Here is a 26,228-nt window from a genome sequence, read left to right as displayed (position 1 = left end):
GTCTTCTCCTCCACACTGTACATTTGTGCGGCATTCGCAGGTTGGGCCTAGGATTGCAGTCGTTTCAGATCAGGGCCATTACGTTCTGGATGGAGACCAATTGTCCGTGTCTTAAGTATATTGAAGACCAGCGGGTTAATGCAGTGTGACGGCGGCCTTTCTGATGTCAGTCCGAGACGTCAAGGAAACTCTATTGGCAATATGAAGTGGGAAAGTCAAAGTCGGCCTTATTGTCTATCAAGTACGTCCGGAAAAATGAATGTGCAGACTTTATACAGTAGGACAAGTAAATATACTGTACATAATAGGTGGGATTTTTCCATCACCAAAGCATAGCGTTCATTGCTGAGTCCATCCTCCCCTTTCCTCTATCTGATAGACCAAGCTCATTTAATGCAGTGGTGTTGGCCGCAGCCCAGACGTGCATGTAAAAGTGACCTCGAGGATCTCTTAATATGCAAGTCGTTAGCTAGAGTACTGCTTATTCTAGAAGTCCTTTTTTTTGTTTTTTTTTACTTGAGACATCATTTAGCGGTCAAAGTGTCCGGAATGACCCTCTTCGGCTTATTTATGCAGGGACTTTCGCTCCTTGAACAAACAACCCCCACTTCAAAAAGATTTGTTCGCTACTAATGAAAATGTAAAAGTAAGTTAGCAATATGAGTAAAGTGCCTTGCCCCTTCCGATTTGTCTGTTCCAAAGAACAGGTCACCCTTGTTTTAAGCTTTGCACATACGCTTTAGCATCGTTATTGAAACTCTTTTTTTCACCTCCAAATTCACAGGCGCTGCTCACGACACGATGGCAATGAAGAACCTCACCGTTCTCCTCTTGGTGGTTTTCCTGTGTCTGGACGGGTGCGTGGCCAAGGAAAAGGGAACCAAGAAGGGCAAGAAGAAAGGGAAGCAGGTCTACTGTCCATCGTAAGTACTCAAGCAGCAACACCAGCTAGTGATAGTGACATGGCTTGGCCAAAAGCTGGCCTGGATTTAAGGCAAGACGCTGGACTGGATAGGGGAACTTTTTAAATATAGAGATATCAATTTGAAACTTTTGCTTTAGATTACTGGCATGAATATGAGAAAAAAAATATATTGCAAGTTTTCTGTCATTTTAAATTTTCATGTAGAAATAAAGCCTTTTAGGCCTGAAAATGCTCAAAATGTCCTACATTTTTGGCGACAAAATCTGAACAATAGATTGAGCCAGGTTTAAATGTATGGTTTTATTTTGTTGATGTATTAGTTACGCTGACTTTTTCTGAAAGGATTTTGGATATCTTGTTCTTGAAGCTGTTTCAGAGAAAAAATCTATGAAAATTGATTTAGCCTTGGTTTTTTAAATTTAAAACTCAATGTAGCCCTCTAAATGGCCAGAGCAGAGAGAGGACAGTTGTTAGCATAACATTAGCACAAGGTAAGCTACATTAGCACATAGCTTACCTTCATAGTTGTCCTTTAGCTGCTTCTATCCTCTAGTATTTGCTTTGGCACCTCTGAATAACTCCATAATTGTTCACATTGTTCTCATCGCGGCTCACTAAACTTTTCAGGCCGTTGTGTTGTTGCTTCAGTAATGCGCACATCTGTGCACAACTGCGGGACTTGAATAGTAGATACATGACAAGGCGAGCACATACACCGCGGCATGTGGGACGCAAGTGTATCATGTGGAACCGCGGCTTTACTTCCCTTCCATGTCTCTACATTTTTATTTAGTCAAAAATGCATCCATAATTCAGCATTTCAGTAATAGTCGAATCATAGGTTCCCAAAGATGCAATCTGTATCTAGACTGAATGACCTGGTTATTCCATCAGTGGATTTCTCTTCCCTTCCCTGAAAACACAAACATTTTCTTCTTCAGGGATCGCGAGAAGTCATTTTTATACATGGATTAGCCACCACACAGGGCAGATTTTTACTTCCATCGGTGTTGCTTACAGCACGCATGTAATAACTTTGCCCTTTAGGTTACGTTGGCTGTCTGCTGTCCTGTTTCATTGGGCACTCAATTGCAGAACATGCATTAATGATCCAGTGAGAGGCTCCTACGTATTTGCCAAGTTAAATCCGGGTGGTGTCCATTTTTCACGGACAGTATATTCCATAAAACACAGCTATCATTAAATGTTACTGTAGTTATTGTAAAAAAGACAATGGGATAATAAATTAAGCATTGCATTGTGGGGAATTTACTGGCATACGATGCTGAGACTGCAGAGTGCACCTAAGTGCCTTGTACTATATTGTCCCCTGTCATATGCAGTTTTGATGCGATAGGACAAAATACAATAACGGTAAGGTACACTCATGCCAATGTCTTTATGGATATTAGATCAGATACGGATGTTATTTCTCTGCTCAACTTTTTAATGCATCTTTTGCATGCTAATAAATCAAATGCATGTTCTGCTGTTATGTTTAATTACATAAATACTTCAATACAAAATATGCCAAAGTAACTTAACTACTGAAAACAAAATATAAAATTGAGTCAACCTCAATATTTCTTTGTATCTCTCTCTCTCTCTCTCTCTCTCCTGTCAGCTTGGTGTTTTCCAAAAAGTTCCTCTGTGTTTTAAAAGTGAATACATTTTCATCCACGGTGTCCCAGTTCTAAATCTTTCAATCATTCTAAGAGAAAAATACAATTCATGATTTGCAAAATTATAGACAATTTTCGGACCTTTACGGTAATGCCCAAAGTCTGTTTGCAACACATATATATATTTATAGTCTTTTATTTTGTTATTTTTTATACTTTTACCCTGGCATAAGAAATAAAGAATATAATGATCTTATAATCATAAGTAGGTCATTGAATATTATTATTAGCCATATAGTGAATGTTTTCATAAGATATTCCATTCTTTCTCTGATTTGCTGTCTCAGGAATTCACTACAAAAGAGTGACCTAAACCAGGGGTGTCGAACTCGTTTGGGTCAAGGGCCAAAATTCAGCCCCCACAAGCTGCCCCCTAGTGGCTGGAGTGAGCAAACTGGTTATTTCTTTAAAAATCCATAACTCCGCACAGAAATGGACTAGAGACTTACTTTTTTTGTTACATCCTCAGAAATTCATGTTCCTTAAAGGGCCACATTAAATCTCGGGCCTTGACCTTGACACATGTGACCTAAACAAATAAACGAACCTATCAGCTGATTTCCACATGCTCACACAATTTCACTTTAGTTTTTACCCAGACATAAATGCAACGCTGGACATGGTTCTTTTGGGACTCTTCCTTTGGCAAATGTATGCAGATATCATGCAAAAATGTATCAGATTTGCTCTCTGCAAATCTGATCTGACTTCATGTGTTTTGGTAACCTGGCTAACACCATGCTGCTGTGTGCGCTCAAATTATTTCGAACTGCACAACAGCCTGGGGACCATGGCCGAAATCTCCGGTGGATTTGGGAACCAATCACAGAGCGAGGAGGGACGGCAAGACGATGACGCGCTATTTGATATATGGAAGCTTGTAGTTTATTTACGGATCCAACATGACAGCAGCAGACACGATGGTATTTTTTGATCAAGCTTTAGACCTTGTTCTAAATAATTTAGCTCAAAAGTTTACAGCGGGTACGTCATACGTCATCTCATACGATGATACGATTGGCCATGGCTACGTGCAGACGCATGAGACTTTTTTTTTTTTTTCGTATCGCCCAATAAACGAGTATGGACGATCGTAAACCACACCTCTCCTACGAGAAAATGAATTGGTGGTCCCCAGACTAAATATCACTTGTGATTTTAGTCTGGTGTTAGCCAGGCTAGTGTTTTGGGGTGGATTTACCACTTTACGCTGTTCCTTTCACCTTAACCGGTGAGTGGCACCTTTTGGCACACAGATACATGTGCTACCGTGGGTCCTAAACTAATTTCGAATCATATACCATGAGCGTTCGTAAAACAGAATCATTACTACCTTCACGCTATTTATGCTGATCATTTTAGTACTTAAAGAACCTGTGCTACATCGCTGTAGTAAATTGGCAAATGTTCTTCTCTGTGCCTGTAAATAGGGACAGAAATTTCCTGAGGGAACTTTGCAAAAGGGAGAACATCTCAGGAACAAAGATGGCGGCAGCATTTCAGAGATCAGCTGAGGTAACATGAGTCATTACGAGTTAAGAAATATAATTGAATAAAGATATGGGGACGGTATGTCTTTGTACATTGACGTAGGGTCTATGATCCTAGACAGGCCTTAATTGGAAACTCATGAGAACTGTAAGGCTATTTTATCTACACAGAGTGATGACATGCTGCAGTCACTTTGAATCCTGTCAACATACAGCGTTTCCTCGTCAAATCCCGAACGTAGCTCTTATTGTAAAACAGTGCACATGAGGAAGTAAACATCATGACTCAAGGGACAAAACAACCACATTCAGTATGTTTTCTTGGTGCTAGTCCAGGACTGTTTCTTAACTTTATATCTGGACTTTCCCTGGTAGAATAAGCAGATTCGAGGCCCTTGGTGATGTAAGCAGTGACCGTTTCTGAATATTTCTGTCGGTCAGTGTTGTTGCTGTTGTGGTTGGTGTGGGTGGGAGCCCGCTTGTACATATTCCAGTCCGTCATATGAAAACAGCCCTTGAGTCTCTCTGAGTCTGAGTCCTTACCCCTTACTGGAATCTGTTTCCAAGTGACTTCCAAGAGTGGAAAGCGCTTTGAGTGTACAAAGGCGTCAGTGGTGCAGTGGGTAGAGCAGGTAGTTTCAAGATCGGAAGGTCAAGGGTTTGAATTCCGCCTCTAGCACAGACATTTCCAAACGTGAACTCTGCTTTAGTCTAGCGTTTTTTTCCACCTTCATGAGGCGCTCAAAGCACTTTCCAGCAAGGATCCGCTCACCCATTCACACTCTCATTCATACACCAATGTACGCAGACACTGGGGGCAAGGCAGGTGAAGTGTCTTGCCCAAGGACACAACGACAGTGTGCCCCTGCAGGATTCGAATCGCTGGTCACAAGATGACCCGCTCTACTATCTGTGCCACTCTCAATAGACTGAAGCAGAGCTCATGTTTGGCAGTGTCTATGCTGGATAAGGCGTCTGAAATCAGTCTGTGCATGAAGAAAGATTAACCAATGAGCTTACAGCAGCGGCATCCAGACCCACCCCCTGATTTGCATACATTAAGAGAAATACAGAAATAAATGCAGAAATCAATACAGAAATAATCAAATTAATACAAAATAAATAAATATAGAAATAATTAAATAAATACAAAAATAAATAAATAAACAAATAAATAATAAAACAAACAAATAAAATAAATACATTAAAAAATACATAAAAAATAAATGCACTTATTATAATAAACGCATGCACTTCTTTGCAAATTTGATCTTTATTTTTATTTATTTATAGATATATTTATTGTTTTGGCAGCCACAGTCCTCCATAGTTCTTCTCTTGGTCAGTGGAGGTCTCCAGGGCGAGGAGCAGCACACGAAATCTCCCCATCCTAACTTTTTCTTCTGAAATAATAAACCAACATGCTGCTGACACGACCTAAACCTTGATGTTTTAATGCTATATGGTTTATCTGCGCTCATATGATGATATATATAAAACCAGCAACAATGACTTTGATTATGGCCATGAAAAGATCAGCTGGTTTTCATTCTGTTCTACTGCAAAAAAACAAAACATTTTTGTTAAAATACAGACAAGGCAGCTTTGTTTATGCTGCACATTTTGTAGACAAGGCAACTCAATGTGCCTATACGTCGTATACTTTATGTAGGTCTCACTCAATATGATATTTATAGCAGACGATGAAGTTCCCATAGCTTCTGTAATTTCTGCAAGTTTCAGTTAATTTTTTAAACCGGAGGCAAACATCTTGATAATATCGTTAATCACAATTATTTTAGCAAAGATAATTGTGACCCTAAATTAGGGCTGAAACAACTAATCGATTAATCGACAACTAATCGATTACTAAAATAGTTGTCAACTATTTCAGTAATCGATTAATCGTTTTCTAGTAAACACAGATTAAAATAGAGCAAAAAACACATGAAAATTATGTAATGTGGATGAAAACCTACTTTGTTTTTTAAGTTAGGGTCTGCAGTGTTGTGTACATTGTAAATTTCATAAATATCTGTCTTTGTCTCGTCCAATCAGAAAGCAGAATTAGCACAAATAGCCTCCCATAAACGTTTACTTTAAGTTTACTCCATTAACATGTCCTCAAGCGCCGCCACTTTAGCTCTATGTGATAAAAAAATAGAAAAAATACAATTTCCATGCACCTTTCACAGCCAAGCGATTAATCGATTAATCGTAAAAATAATCGGTAGATTAATCGATTACCGAAATAATCGTTAGTTGCAGCCCTACCCTAAATTTCATTATCATCTCATCCCTACTTTGGTGCTGCGGTCATGGAAATGGCCCAAGTGAGCCAACTAAAAACTCACCCAGAGATGAAGACGCCACCCAGATCTTCATTACAAAACACTGACAGCATGTTTGTTCATCATTAAAAGTGCTGTGATGCTTTTTATCAGCTTTTTATCAGCTCTCCAGATGATAAAACGTCCATAAATAATATATTTTTCAATTGCGTAACTCAAAGCTGACAGTGGAGATGTGTCAGGCCCAAATTATGTGTGAGGCAGCCCATGTGAAAAGCGAAAGTGTTGGAACCGATCCTACAACCTTATGCTATCAAAGCTAATGCCCTACGATTTGAGCTATAACTCTGGGTGTGTGTGGCCAGTTTAGATTAGAAATGGCCGAAATGATGTCCCATTACGCCCCTGAATGTGGTCAACCAAAAACAGGAAAAGAAAAGGTTACACTTAGAGTTAAATCACACACGCATACTGCGCCCCTTGTGGCTAAAAGTTGCATTTGTGCCATTCAGCCGCCTACTGTAACCAGGTAACCACCGCCCATCATTGGCACGAACTCTTTGATGGAAACGCATGTACATTTGGTTTTGTTATGCACATTTATTATGCAAATTTTAGACAGATGCACGTTTTCTTTCTTTCCATCACAGTGGCTCTATGACACTCCAGGATCTATTGTTTTTAGGCTTTCTGCTAGGATGATAAAGAAAGCCTACCAGAAATCTTACGAACAATGGATCCAAGGTCACTGTGACGGAAAGAAAAAGCGCTTAAAGGTCAAATATGCATTAATGTAATTATCTCTTAGCTGTTGACAACACAATCCCAAGTTCTCTTGCTTTAAGATAACCTGTCACACGCATGTTAAAGATTCATGACATATTTATTAAGAGTGTTCTTGAAAGTGTGATCACTGGGGGTAAGGATCTGTGGACTGTCTGCTTCTGTGGACCTTCTTCTGAATGGTTCAGAGATCCGGCTGGAGCTTCAGCTCTGGGCGCAGGTGCGAAGTAGTCCCCAGACTCCTCATTCACGCCTGGGAGGTTCGGCTCCTCCACACTCTGCAGACTGACCTCACTGTTCTGCAGCATTTCCAGGAGGGTCTCCCTTTGGGCCTGGAGTTCTTAGACGTGGTTTTCTTGCTGCTGCTGTTGTCTAGCGGGGATCACTTCCAGAAAGCTAACACACCTAGTGATGATCTCGAAGATTTTTAGCATCTTTAGGAGGTGGTTCTTGTGCTCCTCGAGATGCTGGGGGAGTGGACCAATAGCACGGAGCTTCATGAGGTTGGCCTCTTGCATGTAAACCCAGATGTGCCAGTCAGGGGCAATGCTCTTGAGGGACTCTAACAGGGCTCGGCGGCGCGTTTCTTCTGCTTCCTCAAACCTTGAGAGGAGTCGCCCGAACACCTGGAGTTCAGCCATTAATTCTTCCCTGCTGATCTGGCCGTTTGAGGTATGGCACTCCCTCTCTAAAAGCCTCATGAAGGTCTGGGCCTTTGAGAAGAAACCCCGTTGTTGGTTGCTGAACATGTCTCGAAGCGCTGTTTTATTACTCTGATGTGAACTGTAAAGATATACAACTTACACAAGGATGCATTTGCCCTCTCTGTTTACTTTTGACTTTCTCCATACTCTGTTCCAACTCATTTCTATTTTAAACAAATGGTGCGTCCAGGCAACTGGTAACTGGTAAATTTCTGACCTGCCACTTGGAAAAAAAGGACAACTTGTAAACTCGGAGATGTGCAGATAGCTCTGAGTTCGGATGCAAGATGAAGACAGTAATGGCGACCCCCAGTGGAGGAGCGCAGCTAATAATAAAACCTTAACAAAAGCACTGAACCAGTCAAGTGAACGTTTTGTGTTACTTTTGGTCATAGCCTTCAATATAATGTTATGTGACATGTTTTGAATTATAAGTTTGTGGAGAAATATTCATGGAACGTTAGCTTCTTATTAGCAAACTGTTGTAGCATTAGCCGTTTCATTTTTGAGGTCGTCATTTTCATCCTCAAATTGTTATTGGAAACAAACAAAATAGTGCTTTCGCAGGTGGTCTCATTAAATTTTTATTTTAGCTTTACAAATACGGGATAAAAATATATCACACATATGTGAGCTCTAAAAACTCAATAAACCAGGTCCTGTTAAATAAAACCACACCCCTTAACCCCCGCCTTAACCAAGTGCATTTTGGCTTTACCCAAATCTAAAAGCTTCTTGACTGGAGTGCTTACAGCCTATTGGCTCATTTGAAAGCTAAGACCTACAAATCTCATCCCATCTTTTTTTTGTCATTGTAGGACACAGGTCATTGTGTCCTAGTCGTTGCTTTAAAAAAAAAAAAAAAAAAGTTACTTTTGTTGCATTTTTGTCACGTTTGTTAAGTTTTGTTGTTGTGTTTAGAAACAGACGGCACCTCTGGAATCGCCCATATATGATAATGTTTTTAAGGGGGAAAACAATTTGGAGAAAAATCAAAACTTTCTCAAATTATTAAAAAAACTACTTTAACAAATGCTGAATTCTGAATATAGTTTTTACTAAATAAAGATTCAAAGACAAAGTGGAAAGTGGTTCAACAGCCCATAAACACAGAAATAACGGAGAATGCTAACACGATGCTTCATGTTCATCGGGCTAATGCTAACGGTTAGCTAGCGCTTGCTACGACTGCCGTTTTTTTTTACTTCTGCTGAAAAATCTGCAGTGAGAAAATATCCACATGAGCCAAATTTACACTTGACTTTATTTATGTGTGTTAAATAAGTTGAAATTGTCTAAAAAGTGTGAAAAATTGTGTTTACCAAATGATTCTATTTTCCCCCCCTTCTGTGACGAGATGTCGTCTGTATCAATAGTTTTTTTGTTGTGTATTCATTGTTTTTTGCCGTTTTTTCAATTTTCTTTGTCGCATTTTTGTCGTGTTTTTGTCACGTTCTTTTGTTGTGTTTATGTCACTTTTCTTTTGTCTTTTGTCCCTTTTTGTATTATTATTTTAGTTTAGTCTATTGGTTTATTACACTGGATTGTAGCCTTGGACTGATTTCCATGCGTTGTCCCCCACGCGCACTCTCAAACACACTCTCATTCATCCTGGCTTATTGTACATGTTTTTAGTGGTAAGGGAAACCGGAGTACCCGGAGGAAACCTACGCAGACACGGGGAGAACATGCAAACTCCACAAAGGAAGGCCCCATCCAGGTGGGAATCAAAACCCAGACCTTCTAGCTGTGGAGCACGAGCGCTAACCGCTGTGCTACTGTGCCGCTTAAAGGCCAGTGGAATGGCCCATTTGAAAGCTAAGACCTTGTGGTTTCTGAAAACATGAGCAAGATCTGTGTGAGTAAAACACAACTTACAGGTGGTAGATGGCAGGATCTAGTTAATTAAGCATGGATAAACATTTTTTTTATTGGAAAATATGCATAAACGGTACAGAACACGTGCTCTGCTGCCCTCTGCTGGCCAGTCAACTCGTTTTTGAATAGAGCTCGGGCTTGTGTTGTCAAAACCGCTGACGCTCTGCTTTTTGGAGAGGAAGAATAAATAACCATTCATATAGAATAAATAACCATCATACCTGCAAGAATGAAGCAAAGATAATATTGCAGGTATGTTTTTGTTGAGGGAATTATGTTTGAAAAAAGAGCTTCGAAAGTTGATTTTGCGTGACATGTCCCCTTTAAGTGGATGACTAAACAGACGCCATGTCTTTCCTTGCACTAATCTGAACAAGTCTTTAAACGCGGCCTTTTTGTCCAAACATTTATCTTGCTGTAACAATGCGTGGGTGGTCCGGGTTGTAATTGATGCCAGGCTGGTGGTAGCTGTGAGGGGGTAATAGGCTTAATCAGACGGGGCTTCTATACATCTGCTCCACTCGTCTGCCCGCTATGTGCACTCTAATCATCTCTTTTCTTTTTGTTCTGTTGTTTGCAGGCAGCTGTCATCCGAAGATCTGGCAAAGGTCCCTGCCAATTCCACCAGTAACATCTTGAACAGGTTACTGATCAGCTACGATCCCAGAATACGGCCCAACTTCAAAGGCAAGCTCCCTTGTCTCCATCTGTCTCCATGTCCAACTTTTGCATTTGCTTTTCTCGCCTGCTCAGTTGTTATGGCGATTAGGGAGGCACGTTTAGTGAGGATGTGTCTCCAGCAGATTATCACGCATTATTAGAATAAACTTAACTCAAAAGTCATTATTGTAACTAAAGGGGTGATGTGACAAAGACTTACAGTAATTATCACTGTTTTTAGGGCTGGGTACCATCATTTTTTTTCCTGATAGCAGTTATTTAACGGTGCTCGTTTTTTCTATACTGATACCAGAATAATACTTTCGTTTGGGTCGTGGGCCGAAATTCAGCCCCCACAGCCACAGCCTGGGGCAGACTGACCATTTATCACATGGCTATAATGCAGGGGTGGACAATTAATTTTCATAAGGGGCCACATGAGAATCCTGAATTGAGTCGCAGGTCCGCACCAACAATAACTGGAACTTATTCTTCTTAACCTAATCCTATCGTGCATTGCACTAAATTGTGTATTTATAATAGCTGATACTGTTATTTAGTAGGACTACAATTTTCTGTAAATATATTAGCCATATCAAGATAGGGACTAAACCACATGCAAACCAGGCCAAAAACGGGTCTACTACAAAACTAAACAAGACAGAGGAGGCAGCTGTTAACCAAGACAAGTGATTTTGCAGTCAGTCGGACACTATGGAGGCTAACTTCACACAGGTTAAATACTGTGCTCCAAGATCTGGAAGATCTGCAAATTTACAATCTCGGATTAATCTCCAGAAACTGAAATTGAAGGCTTGCACAAGGCTGCCCCCAAGAGTTATGATAGCTGCTTCACTCACTCCATGACCAAACGCTAGCAAAAATCAGTTCTAATTGTTTCAAACTTTAAAAGGAGTTCACCCCTTCCACCTGAAAACAGAGCTCAATTGTGAAGACCCTCTGTACGAAAGGAGTATGAGGGTTAGGTAAGACCAGGCTAGCTTGAGTGCGAATCGTGGCTTGGAGATATTTTAGCAATCCAGTGTATCGTCTATATGAGCCCGGCGTTTTGGGGGTCTGTAAACAAACATTTTTCAAACTAGGTCCCAGAGTGGAAAGTTCTCAAAACGCTGTTTACGCGGCGTCGTTGTTACGACGTCTCGGCCACTTTTACTAAAACGATGACATCACAGCTCCAGAGTGGTGTCTGTTATCCATAATCTACTGACCTCATAATGAGTTTTACTCATGGATCTATGATGGTTTTACTCCGCTTTAGTCCCGCTACGTCTGAAGAATAAAGTCGCCTCTTCATCTCTTCTGTAGATCCTAAATCCTTAAATCAGTTTCATTTTCAATGTTTACATTCCACAAAAGTGTACTGCGCATTGTTCTATTATCTGTGTTAGCGTCACAACACCTCACACAGGCCTGGAAGATGAATTGCGCCGTTTTCACTGACCTGAGTCGACCCATGTGGACGCACACATTTACTGAGCTGGCTTTGTGCTTACAAAGAAAATTTCTGAAAACATAAGCGTTTTGTCTTCGTGTGGATATAGCCTAAGTAGAAAGGTGTGCGTGGAGGCTGTGAATCTGCAGATCTATTGAATTCGTCACTTCCGAAATACATGGGAGAGAAACCATAAGCATTTTAACCCTGTTGAAGCGCCACAGCAGCGGCAGCAGATGCAATATTATGACTCTTACTGTGGCAGAAGTATGCCATTTTAGTCCTATTGTCCTATGTCAAAAAGCATTTCTAGTCCTATTGTATGACTTTGAAGGCATGACGCTCCCGATTACAGCTGATCCTTGATTCTCTGCGTGATTTTGTCCATGCGCTCCGTCAGTTGCTTTGTTCAGTCATAGCAATGGAGCAGTACATGAGCTAACCACTGGGGACACTAATGTCACACAGCTCAACAGGATGAAGCAGAACAGACTGAGACTCTTGTCTATACTTCAGTTGTTGTAAAAACCATCGCAGGGGGCATATTGTGTACATTTTCTGATGCACTTCCAATGTCCACTGGGGGTAATGGGGCAGTCACACCTTGACAATTTAGCCAGCGTCTACCGGCGTATGATAAATTTGACAAATAAGCTGGCGGACGTTGGATAAGTTATGGGTATGTTTTGTATAAGTTATGAGCAGCTGAAGCACATCGACATGCGGTAAGTACGCTGGCATAAGTCTAGACATTATAAGCATGCTCATAATTTCTTGACGTATGCCAGCGTATGCTCATACGTCCGACATAAGCAGGTCATAAGTTGCAGGTAGGACCCACATATCTCCTATTTTAAAACAACTTCATTGGCTGCCAGTGTCCTATAGGATCAAGTTTAAAATTCTGGTTCTAGCTTTCAGAGCCTTGCATGGTCAGGTTCCTTCTTATATCAGTGCTCTGATCTAGCCTTACACCCCTGCGCGGGCTCGTAGGTCTGTGGATCAGAATCTGCTAAGGTTCCACGTACTTGTTTTCGTACAAGAGGTGACCGATCCTTCCAGGCTGTTGCTTCCAGGCTCTGGAACGATCTTCCGGCCTCTTTGCGCTCTATTGACTCTGTTGATATTTTCAAAAGCAAACTTGAGACACATTTATTTGTTCAAGCTTTTAATTAGCTACTTTTGGGCTGCTATGATTTCTGTGTTGTCTTAAACCTTTTTTTATCATGTGTAATTTTTGCTTTTAACTGTGTTGTGAAGCACTTTGTGGCCTTTGTCTGTGAGAGGTGCTATATAAATAAAGATTACTTACTTACTTACTTACTAGGTAGGTTGTGTGATCGTTGACAGATGTTAATTGTAAGTTACTCATAAGTCATGATGTTTAATAGTGATGCTCCGGACAGGGCTGCGATGGACAATAGGAGACATTGAGCTCCATAAATGCGTTCTCTAGATCACAAGCTGCAAAACGCTGCTTGTTTTATGAAAACCTGACGCAAATGTCCATCAAAAACCTGCTCTAAAGATGACGGAATTAGTTGTGGCTGAATTCAATGAATGTGTGTACGGCGGCAAAGAGGCGACCGCCCCGGGATCAAAGGAGAATTTCATGACCTGAACCACGGGCCGCCCGCAGTGACCGTGGTGGAACCCGCAACCCGCGTATCACGTCTACCTTCCCCATGGCCTTAGCATGATCCTCACTTGCTGCCCCACTCAGGACACTGGCTTGTCGCATTACGCTGCCGTGCATTATGCATAAGTTAGGCAGTCGTTGGGCTTAAGTTGTGGACTCGACATGGATACTCTATGCATGCGCCCAAATCTGAAAAAAGACATAGAAAGGTCAGCGTATGCAGCGTTTGGTATATGCTGGCTAGATCGTCAAGGTGTGACAGGCCCACAAGTTTCGGTTACACAGGAGGGACATTGTAAACATGTGGAAGCATAATGCAGTACGGAATGGGCCCGTAAGTGAGCTTTGAGACTGATGTTGTCGTCCGAACCGGATTTATTTCGGAAGTGCCAGCCAAACGGCATCAATACAAGGAATCTCTAATGTCGGAGATGTACGATTCTAATGGATTGACCAGTTCTCATACAATCATTACTCAACAGACCTTAAAATCTCATTCTACACCTCACCACAGCTTTATCCAGGTGTACCTCACCAGCACCCATTCCCCTTCTATTTGCTTTACATTACTCTCCAAATGAAAGGACATAAATACACTCCGATCATAAATTTGCCTTTTGGCTCACGGCGGACCATTAGAAGGTGTCGGCGAGGGTTGATGGGGTTAGCAGTCCCTCTCGTGGATTGGGCCACATTTTCCAGAGCGTGGATTTCAGAAGCCGAATTTGTGTTTCTCTCACGTTTGATGTGTCTGCGAGCATATTGGCTTCCACCGCTCGAGCCCGTAGCCACATCTGCTCCTCATTTCAGGGTGGGCTCGGAGCTCCCGGTTTTCCACTCACATCCATGTCATAATGGGCCAAATTATATCCCCCAACTGTGGCCAGTGCGAAACTTTCCCAAGCCCGTAAAACGCAATGCAGAGTTTTATAGGTCGCGGGGAGATTTGAGAATGTTTTGGACGTTTTTTTTATTTTTTTTTATTTATGAATACCTAAATAAGATTGTTTAGAATTTCAGATGGACAATGAGATGACAAGGTTCCTCGATTGAAATGATCGATGATGGATAATTGTGCGCAGTTTGCAGTGTTACCAAGGCAGTTGAGTGTGGTTAGCAAAAGTAAACAACCGCGCTGTAAAGCATTGGGAGGTCCTGCAGTTTTAAATGTTTGCGAGGTTAATCCAAACGGAACAATAAAGGCAAAGCCACTTAACCAAAACAGTTATGGCTGAATATTATGGGTGAAATAAGAGCACTTACGTAGCTCGTCTGGGTTATATTAATGTTAACGCAAACAAGAGTTTTAAAAATTAGGGTTGGATAACATATCGTTTTAGGTGATGCAAAATACTAGATTTTTTTTCTCGTAGGGGAATGAAAGTTGCTTTGTCCTTCTTTAGTATGTTGTAAACCCAGACATTTTGGGAAAATAATACTGTATTTGTAATTCCATAAACTTGCAGACTAGTTTTCTCGCATTTTTTTGTGAAAGTGACCTAGAAGAGTGACCCAGAAAGTTGTGAAACACACCTGTCAAGTCGCCCCCTTCATTTGGTTGCTACAAATGTGTTAGGAAAGCTAGGAATCAGTTTGGACCACAAGAATTTAATTTACTGGCTTCCCTTTCATTGTATGTAAGTTATAAGTGAGTGAAGTAAAGTTAATCTCTTTCGGTTTGTCCTTCTACAATACTTACAGTTTAAATTGTTACTTACTGAATTGTGCCAAATAAATTATTGTCATGATTACCACATTTTATGCGAAATCATTTGAAGTTGCTCACTGCTCAATTTGCCTTTTTCATCTTTCAGGAATTCCAGTAGAAGACCGAGTCAACATTTTCATCAACAGCTTTGGTTCCATCCAGGAGACAACTATGGTGAGACACATGCACTTCACTGGAAGCTTTCTCTGCTGACCAGAAAACCTACAAAACAATTGATCCTGAAGCTTTGTAGAGACCGCTGTGATGGAAAGTAAAGGCGCCATACTGACCGCTCAGCCACTAGGTCACTAGTAACTACAAGATCAAATACGCATAAATGGATAAAATTGGCACGCACATCCAAAGGCAGTGAAACCTGCGTGCTGGATCCAAATTAAGATTACAGTGATTTAAAGTAAGGGTCCGCACAGCAATAAAAGCTCCCAATTTTAAGTAAGTTTCTTACACCAATAGCTTAGGTATGTGTGACATTTCTGGTCACATGCCCTTAATCAGACCAATCAGATGACCCACATCTCTACACATGAGGGATGGTGTCACAGAAATAACATTAACATGATCCACAAGTGTTCTGTACATACAATATTTACAGAGATATGAAGCTGCCATATTCCCACCAACACCATAGAATGTTGAGTAGCATATAAAGCCCTTACACAGTACTCTGAAGCAGTGATGTAAACGTTTGTCCCACGTAAGAAGCAGCAGAGGTCAACGCACAGTCTTTCATTTAAAAGTCACAAAAATGGTCCCAAATCAAATTCTTTATTTAATCCCTTTAGAGTTGTAGTTTCCAGGATATGCATCCAAAAGGCTTCTCTTTTAAGTAATAATGTGTTTATGTCTCCCACGGGGGGGAAGCTTCACCTGTTTGATTCCCATCTCAAGCAGCTGACATTATGTTGTTTCAGAGTGAAATGCACAGCCACCTTGTGTCATTACTACGGATGAAATACGCACAAATGTCAACTTTTTCTTTCATAAAAAGTTACATAATGCACCTTTAACTATTCAAATGTTAAATGATCAACCTCCACAATTAGATATCAATAATATAATTTTATAATGTGATTCTAATTAACTTTGAGAAATATCATTGGGCACAACAGTGACCTAAACACTATTTCCACGACACCGTTTCCAAGAAAATGCTCCAAAACCTTTCTCAGTTTCTTTAAAATGTCTAAATGGACTGACATACAGTGCCCTTTCTTTATATAAGAAGTATCTCCACTTTTTGTACATAGCAATAACTGAGTTTGAGCCACCACGGGAAAGCTCGCCATCCTTTGTGGAAAGAAGTTTTCAAATGTTGTCTCAATCTTAACGGAAAGTGTATTAATACATATAAAAATGTTGAGTAACAGTATCCAGTCATTGTAGTATGTGTAGTAAGTACCAGTATTGACAAATTGTGAACAGTCTCCATTCCTCGAGCTTTTCCCTGACGCTATCAGCCCGTTAGGCAGTGCATCATTGTGAGGAGGCTTTTCATGGCTCATTTATCTGACGACTTAATTGCTGATAAAGGAGTGCCGATGGAATGCTAATGAGCAGATTAAAGTCAAGGACAAGTCCAAAAGGAAAGAGTAAGGAGAAGCCGTCCCGGGGCGCGCTAACGAAGGCGCCGCGTGTTCATTTGAAACGCAGAAGGAGGCCTATAGCGAACAGTGTCAGCCTAATGAGTAAATGCACACACACATGGCACGGGGTTAAGCTGCGCCGTAGACAACAGGCAGTGACGGATCTGGCAGAGCACATCCATTAGCATGCCGTTTAATTTGGTGTATCAGCTAGCGGAAGACCTTAGCTGTAATAGAAAGCAGTAATGTGATGTTGTAAATTAGGCAAATGGCGTGTTGTAACCCCACTACTTTGTTAGGGGTTACTTTAAGGCGAGATGCTGCAGGTGAATAGGGAAAACAACAATACATCTAAAGATATCAATTTGAAACTAACACTTTATAATAACTACACCTTATATAGCCTTAAAGGAATAGGCCACCGTTTTTACATACTGAGATATGCTCTTACCTTAGCTTAGATGAGTTCATTTGTGCCTGTCCGGTCTTCACGCGTGCCCTCAGTCACGTAAACACAGCACAGATGGTGTTAGCATTTAGCCTCTTCCTCTCCACTATAGCTCCAATCGAGGTGAAGCTAGAAGCTTCTAAGCTCTTCCACGTTTTCCCTATTTAAAGGGATATTTCAGGATTTTTGACAGAGGGCCTCATTTGCTGATCCAGAGTGTTGTTGATTTCTGGACATTTTTTTTTGTAATTCATGCAGTTCTTATATTTGAAGAGTTTTGTGGCGCTAGGCTAGTGCAGGGCTAGCACATTTCTACGATATCAGTTAGCCTGCATTAAAAACAGTTTGACCCACTCCACAGTGCACCTGAGGCAAACCACTTATAACACTAGACTAACTATATAAATGTCTGTGTCGATAGAATCATTTTAACCATTTTGCATTTGAAATAACTTATATTTGAGCAGCACCAGCTTCGTGGTTGTAAGCTACGGAGAAGCGGAGTGATCTGCTACAAAATAGTCCCTCAAAATGCGCTCATTCATGTGATGCAAGGTCAGTTATATTCCAAAAAATTTATATTGTTAGTCTGGCGTTCCCTCAGGTGCACTGTGGAGTGTGTCAGACTGTTTTTAATGCAGGCTTGCTGTTGCTGTAGAAATGTGCTAGCATTGCACTAGCCTATTGCCACGAAACTTTTCAAATATATATATACTGTATAAGAACTGCATGAATTGCATAAAAAAATATCTCCAGAAATCTACAAATTTCTGGATGACTAGGAAATGAGGCCCTATGTCAAAAATCCTGAAATATCCCCTTTACGCTTACGTGAAGTGTTACACGATAAAGTATACAGTAGTTACACAAAATTAAACAATGTGGATTTTCTAAGCGGCTAAAAAGGGGAACTATATTGTAAGGTGTAATAATACCAGGAGTACTTCGCCGCACAGAAAAGTGAAGATATTACTGCGCGGATGTCGAAGTATCTTGATCATCTTTCGTGCTGCACGTGGACACCAAACATGTCAATGAATGACAACAAGAAAGGCGGTTCCCACAATCCTTTATTGTATGGCCCTCAATAACAAAAACTTTTGTAAGTTGGCTGTGCCTCAGACTTGCTTTCTTGTTTTCATGAGGGGACTTTGGAAATGGATCCTTGAAGAGCACCTGCCTTGAAGACGTTTTGAACTCACAGCAGCGCTCATGGGGTATCATTATGTCAATGAATGAATAATAACAATGATAATGTGAATGATGCTGTTCTAATTTGCTGGAAATCACCGACTAGGAAGTGGACACAACTTCATAAAATAAGCGTCGCACAGCATTGTCATATACTCTGGCTGAGAAAAAAAGGTCTCCACAAAAACAAAGATCACACACTTTACTATTTGGTTGTAATGCCTTTAGCTTTCTGATTTGTTTTGTGGCATTGTTTTTAATAAGCTTCTGCATTGTCAAAAGATCCGGTGTCACATTCATTCCTCACCAAGATCTTGTATTGATGATGGGAGAGTGTGACCACAGTGCAAAGCCTTCTCCAGCACATCCCAAAGAATCTCAATGAGAACGTCTGTAGGTCTGTCTCAAGCAATTTCCGCCTTGCCGCATAAGTTCTGTTGAAGATCAATTGAAATAGTGCAATGACACTAAATAGAAATCCAAGCATAAAACTGTACAACACAAAGTGGAAACAATGCAAAGCCAATAGTAAGCAAACAAAACAAACATTCAATAGAATAAATTGCAACAGCCAAGTGAAGGAAGAAGGAAACCTGAGAAGACACTTTGGTCCGGACAGTCAGACGCACGGACAGAGTGACTCCCTGCTGTCGCCCTGGGTGCCCTGTGACTGATGACGCCCAAGTGATGGAGGAGGAAGATGCCACAGCTGCTGCATGGAATTCTTTTAGGGCCATAACTCAATCAAACACCTCTGAACGACAGAGGCAAGCAATAAGGTGTTTTCTCATCTTCAGTCGATGTTACGGAAAACATTTTTTTTTTAATATTATATAGTATTTTTTATTGGGTGAATATTATTTATTGGGGGGGGGAAGTGCTACAGATATGAATGTGAAAAAATGTAATTTAATGTTTTCATATAAAAATAAACCATAATTTGCATACAAAATGTATATCGCCAAACATTGCCTATATGTTTCGTGACAAAACCTAAATAATAGATTTAGATTTTAAGTTTTTGATTTTATTTTGTTGATACCTTAGTTACAAGGATTTTTTTTCCAGATTTTGTTTCACTTTAGAATAATCTATTTTTAAGTGGAAAAATCTGTAAAAAAAAAAAAAAAAAAAAATCCGAATTGCTGTCATGCAATATAGAAGGTGCAGTTACACGTATGACCTGAGGTGGCAGTAGTGAGTATAAAATGGCGAACTTGCATCTAGCCCCTTTAATGATTGTCCGGTGCTTTAGTTGTATTCAACTTTTCTTACTTCTTCAATGGTCCTTAGAGATGGCGCTTTCCGCACATGAATAGTTAAAAAATAACGTAAACTTACCTAGACTAGACTAAATTCATTATTTTCATCAATTTCATTATTTCTGTCAACTATATAGAGCATTGTATCGCAGTTTACGCTACAGTATATTAAAATATTTTCTCCTGGGGCCCCAAGCAGTTGCTTAGTCTGCGTTTAGGCTGGGCCGGCCCTGGCTGGGAGTCTGTAGGCGCTTCTAAAGTGGAGATGTTGCCGCAAGAGTGTAAAGAAAACAGCCCTAAAGTTTTGTCTTTACGTCTGCACATGCCTCTCTTTATATCTCCTGTCTTTAGCCACAACTCTAGCCATGGCTGTCTACTAAAGAGGAAATGACTGTCAATGTACATTGACATCAAAACTAAACTGTTAAGGGAGTAAACAAGCTAAAAATCTAAACAGTAGCCACTGCGTGAAAAGTATGCTTTCCCCTGCCGTGTCTTGCCTAAAACAAAATGCAAATCAATAAGATTAAACTGGAACTAAATTGAGGCTCCGAGATAATTAGGATTTTTGCTGTGTCGCCCACCTCCATTTGGAATATAAACAAAGCATTCTCATTTATGTATCTCCAAGCCTGAAGAAACAAGACCACATTTGTTGTTTCCAAATTCTCTGTGTTACCCTAAGTGAGCAAAGTGGTTTTATACGCCCAGGGAATAGCAGACACCAGGTAATAGAATTGTGTGAATCGTCTGGGCGGCGGCGGAACACGCTCAGATTCTCTCCATTGATTACCGGCGGTCTTAAATCTCCCCGGAGCGCCACCGCGTACAGCCCCGAGCAGCTTGACACGCAGCCAGCGGGGATGCAAGTGTGGGAATTGGCCAGTGTTTCTATCATTTCTATCCGAACGAGGCCGGTGGAAGCTGTCGGCGCCGTCACCGAAGGGAGCCAAACAGGTCGGAAATCACAGCCCCCCCGAATGGAGACATCTGCAAGAGAAATGTTCGCTTCAGGGAGATTTATATCAGCCCTGGACAAAGAAGCGCTCTGCCGAGTCTGAGGCAGGTGCTCGGAGCCCTGAGACATCGGTTTACAAATGGGGAGCAAAGGACGGTGTTTGGGTTGGATGGGGATGTCGAAGTTGAACGTTATTGCCATGACAACGGCTTTGGATTTTCCTGTTATTGGAAGAAAAATTATTGTGTGTTTTCTTGCCAAATAATAGTTGTAATAGCTGACAACTACTACTAGTAATTGATCCATCGTTTTATGATTTACACAGACTCAAATAGAGCATGGCATGAACATTTAGTAACTTTTAGTAACTTTCTTTTATAAAGTTTGGGTATGTAGTGTTTTGCACATAGTACATTTACTAAATATCCGTGTCTCATTCATTCATGAAGTAGAATAAGAGCCTCTGACGAACAATCTCTTTAAGTTCAGACCATCAACATGTCCTCAAGTGGTGACAGCATTATGTGGCAAAAAGTTTGAAAAATAAAATGTTCATGCGCCTTCCACAGCCAAGGGATTAATCGAGTAATCATAAAAAAAAACAATTAGTTGCAGCCTTGGCGGTGAAGGTACTTTTTGGTGTTGAAGGAACGATATATATATTGTGTTGAGTTAAGTTGATATAATGTATATGTCTCAAAAGCATGACATCATTTTCACTTTAAATTAATTATTGTAAGGCATGGCATATTTCAATTCCAGGCTTATGGGGGGAAAAATACACTGACTATCTTAACGCTTATGAGAAAAAAGACAAACCAAGGCAGTTTTCCTGCATCCAAATCCTTATTTACATGTTATTAATTTAAAAAAGCCTTTATTTTAGAGGCTTGTACATTTAGTTAAATGTCTTCTCAACTGTATCGGCTGTCCATCCATCCATCCATTTTCTTCCGCTTTATCCGGGGCCGGGTCGCGGGGGCAGCAGTCTCAGCAGAGATGCCCAAACCTCCCGATCCACACACACCCCCCCCAGCTGTTCCATCCGTCCCTCACTCGTGAACAAGATCCCGAGATACTTGAACTCCTCCACTTGAGGTAAGGACTCCCCATCGACCTGTAGAGGGGAAGCCACCTTTTTCCGGTGGAGAACCGTGGCCTCAGATTTGGAGGTGCTGATCCCCATCCCGGCCGCTACACACTCGGCTGCAAACCGCCCCAGAGCGTGCTGAAGGTCCTGGTTCGTTGACGCCATCAGAACAACATCATCCGCAAACAGCAGAGATGAGATCCTGAGGCTCCCAAACCGGACACCCTCCTGCCCCTGGCTGCGCCTAGAAGTTCTGTCCATAAAGGTAATGAACAGAACCGGTGACAAAGGGCAGACCTGGCGGAGACCAACACGCACCGGGAACAGGTCTGACTTGCAATGCAATGCGAACCAAGCTCCTGCTGCGGTCATACAGGGAACGGACAGCCCTTAGCAGAGGGCCCCGGACCCCAAACTCCCGGAGCACCCCCCACAGGGCACCATGAGGGACGCGGTCGAACGCCTTCTCCAGATCCACAAAACACATGTGGACTGGTTGGGCGAACTCCCACGAACCCTCGAGCACCCGATGAAGGGTATAGAGCTGGTCCAGTGTGCCACGACCAGGACGAAAACCGCATTGTTCCTCCTGGATCCGAGGTTCAACTATCGGCCGGATCCTCCTCTCCAGCACCCTGGAGTAGACCTTACCGGGGAGGCTAAGGAGGGTGATTCCTCTTGTATCGGCTGTCTAGGGGTTAAACACCCAGCAGTCAACAGTTTTAGAAAATCTTAATTTCATTCACTCATTTCACACTCATCAAGATACTTTTCAGAAACACTACACTTAGATTTTTGAGAAAGTAACGATAGCTGAGCAGACCTATAGGCGGCTGCATATATGAAAAAAAAACACCTAACCCCAAAAAAATTGCTACAAAAGGTTTTTCAATGGTTTTCTGTAGTATCAGGTGTGCTTATTAACATACTAAAAGTCTACCAAAATCTGACCACTGGAAAGGTCTAATTTTCAAGATGGCGTCCAAGAGGGTGGCGAGATCCTTAAAATGCCCATTACTCCTTTATTATTCATCCTAGACAAGTCCTTGTGGTGTCTAACCCCATGTTTTCTGTGTCTAGGAATTCAATGGGCTTGTTCAAATTGTAGTCACATGATCACATAATTATGATATACAAATCGTGGACAAAGACTCTCTATATTAACATTAGCGAGTTGTCATGGCAACGGCACACATTTTCAATGCAACCTTTGCTTCCCAGAGGCTTAGAGGGGCAGGGATGGGCTCATTTTAAAGCCCCGACCCTCTTCTTCCCAACGCAATAAAAGGTACGTCATTTACTCACGGAGATATTCACTAAAGTCTGCGAGGTGAGAGACCATGGCGGCCCTGACATGGTAGATCTGGAAGGTTAAAACCCTTCCAGATCTACCATGTCAGGGCCGATGTGGACTCTCTGTTATCTTAGCATTTTATCAGTTAGCATATTTAAATGATAGTGAAAGGATTACAATTACAAAGTGATTACAAATTATTTTTGAAGAAATACCTTTGATTTGCACCAGATTTACAAATAGTCATTGTCACACTGTTCCTCCCATAAAGGTGGATTATGTGGATTGGCACAATTTTCCACTTGACGTGGTCCACAAGCAGGTGTGCGTGGTAGTCCACATCCTCTGCAACTACACCGTGGTGTTCGGCAGGTAGTTGTGCATAAATATCTCATTCTTCTGGAACTCTATAACTCCGGGAAGTTGTGTCACAACCTGTGAAAGCTTGAATAAACAGTAACTGAGAACACAAGTCACCCCCCAAGACTTGTTTCATCTCGTTGATATTTTATACTTTAGGAAGTGTGGATTTGTCCAAATGAAAATAGAAGTCCCCGTTTTTCATCTCAGCCTAGTAGAGAAGAAGAATATGTAAGTCTGTATCTTGGTCTATCAAGATCCTGGGCTGATGTTGGGACACCTGCATTGCAGCCTTCACAACGTCCATGTCTGCATCTCCTGTGCTGATAACATTGCAGCTGTTCTTCTGCAGTTCCTCATTCACAAGACCAATAAGTTCTTGTCTGTTACATGGTCTGCAAAGAAAATCTTCTTTTCCCACAAACTGAATTTTGCACTGAAGGATCTTCGCTGTAGCCATCACAAACTACAGTTGCTTTACCATAATGACATATCAAGCAAAGAATGTCATAAATGTCATTTGCTCAGAGTGTATTACCAGATTATGGCGTGGATCGGAAAGGCGAGTGACATGAATGCGGTGGAGGGGGATGGAAACCTGGTCTCACCATACCCTCATACTCACTTCGTAAAGAGAGTCTTCTTCTTGTGGATTTTCACAATTGTGCTCTGTTTTCAGGAGGGAGGGGTGAACTCCTTTTAAAGTTTTAAACGATTGGATCTGATTTTACCCAATCGCTAACGTTTAGTCGTGAAGTAATGAGTGAAGCAAAGCTATCAAATGCTTGACGTCACCTACAACATCTGCCTCCCCCACCCGCTGAATGGTAGGTTGAAATTTAACCGATGCAACGCAGCCACTGAAATCAGACCCAGACGTTCATGTAGGGAAATTGTAATTGACTGGAGTTTACGGATGGCTAAGGTCAGGCCAGTTTGTGCCAGTTCTGACTGTTAAAACTGCTGCCCTGAAAAGTCTCCTGTAGATGGTCCACTGTAATTGCACAACTACCTGCCGAACACCACGGTGTAGTTGCAGAGGATGTGGACTACCACGCACACCTGTGTGTGGACCACGTCAAGTGGAAAATTGTGCCAATCCACATAATCCACCTTTATGGGAGGAACAGTGTGACAATGACTATTTGTAAATCTGGTGTAAATCAAAGGTATTTCTTCAAAAATAATTAAGATTTGTAATCACTTTGTAATTGTAATCCTTTCACTATCATTTAAATATGCTAACTGATAAAATGCTAAGATAACAGAGAGTCCACATCGGCCCTGACATGGTGGACCTGGAAGGGTTTTAACCTTCCAGATCTACCATGTCAGGGCCGCCATGGTCTCTCACCTCGCAGACTTTAGTGAATATCTCGTGAGTAAATGACGTACCTTTTATTGCGTTGGGAAGAAGAGGGTCGGGGCTTTAAAATGAGCCCATCCCTGCCCCTCTAAGCCTCTGGGAAGCAAAGGTTGCATTGAAAATGTGTGCCGTTGCCATGACAACTCGCTAATGTTAATATATAGAGTCTTTGTCCACGATTTGTATATCATAATTATGTGATCATGTGACTACAATTTGAACAAGCCCATTGGATTCCTAGACACCCAAAACATGGGGTTAGACACCACAATGACTTGTCTAGGATGAATAATAAAGGAGTAATGGGCATTTTAAGGATCTCGCCACCCTCTTGGACGCCATCTTGAAAATTAGACCTTTCCAGTGGTCAGATTTTGGTAGACTTTTAGTATGTTAATAAGCACACCTGATACTACAGAAAACCATTGAAAAACCTTTTGTAGCAATTTTTTTGGGGTCAAACCATATATGCAGCCGGCTACTAAGGGGATTGCTCACACAAGCCTGCAAAAAAAAACTCCAGGTATGTTTTGGGTAAGCCAACATTACATATAACATCAGCTCAAAACATTGATTTAGCACACAGTATATCCCCTTTAAAACAAACTCTTTTATCAGACATTGAGATCATAATATTGTCTACACTCAGGAACTTCCTATATTTTTCCGTCATTACCTGTCTGGTGTGGTGTATGTAGCTTTTAGTCTGGTCCAGCTGGTGCTTGGTCTTCTCTGACATGTCGTCCATCTTCACCCGCTGCATTAAGAGTCCCTGCCCACGCCTGCTCCACAACAGCTTGCGCCTCGCCAAAATAAAACTCCTAACAACAGCAGAGTAGAGTTTTCACTACAAAGGTCCATTATGAGGGATTTAGAGCAAAAAGAATGGCTGCATTTGACTTTGGTGAAGTCACGTCTGTGCGAGGAAATAAAGCTTGTCTCGTCACTCTCTGTGCCCAAGCCATGGATGTACTCCTTAGTTGTTCATCAGTGGCTTCTTACCGTAACGCCTCACAGAAACTACAAGGCCCTTATGTGCAGTATGGTTGCACAGTGATAGTTAAAGTATTGGATGTTCCCCTCTGGACTATATGAGAGTGGCTTCCCCCATTTCGTTCAGTGTGAGCTAACTGAAGCTCGTTCATGCTAGCAGTTTGTCTGGGTTTTTAAATGAATGAAGATATCGAAAGAAAGACAAGACTGTGTTCAATCCAGTATTGAACACAGTCTTGTCATTCTTTCTTTTAAAGAGGGGCAAAAAAAAAGGTAAATGTAAAGTTCAGTAGAACATGGAACTTCCGGAGCCTGCCCCACTTCCTAACGTCTTCAGGAAGAAGGAGGTTATATTTAGTCCATTCTTAATTACAGTCGATGGTTACATTATATGCCCATAATGTAAAGCAAGAAACATTGAAGTAAATATTATTCCTTCCTATATTCAA

The 26,228-nt window shown here is 41.3% G+C and overlaps 1 protein-coding gene across 1 annotated transcript in view; it reads left to right on the top strand.

Moving 5' to 3' along the window:
• The first annotated feature begins 798 nt into the window (after positions 1-798).
• Positions 799-26,228, top strand: part of glrbb (glycine receptor, beta b) — a 52,187-nt gene continuing 26,757 nt past the window's right edge. The window contains exons 1-3 of the mRNA XM_079557283.1: positions 799-923; positions 10,334-10,440; positions 15,320-15,387. Of these exons, the coding sequence (XP_079413409.1) occupies positions 802-923; positions 10,334-10,440; positions 15,320-15,387 (297 nt within the window). The 5' untranslated portion in view covers positions 799-801. The remainder of the gene's footprint in view (positions 924-10,333; positions 10,441-15,319; positions 15,388-26,228) is intronic.

The sequence above is a fragment of the Gobius niger genome (assembly GCF_951799975.1).
Source record: "Gobius niger genome assembly, chromosome: 5".
In the NCBI taxonomy this organism is placed as follows: Eukaryota; Metazoa; Chordata; class Actinopteri; order Gobiiformes; family Gobiidae; genus Gobius; species Gobius niger.
This window is presented reverse-complemented; position numbering and strand designations above follow the sequence as displayed.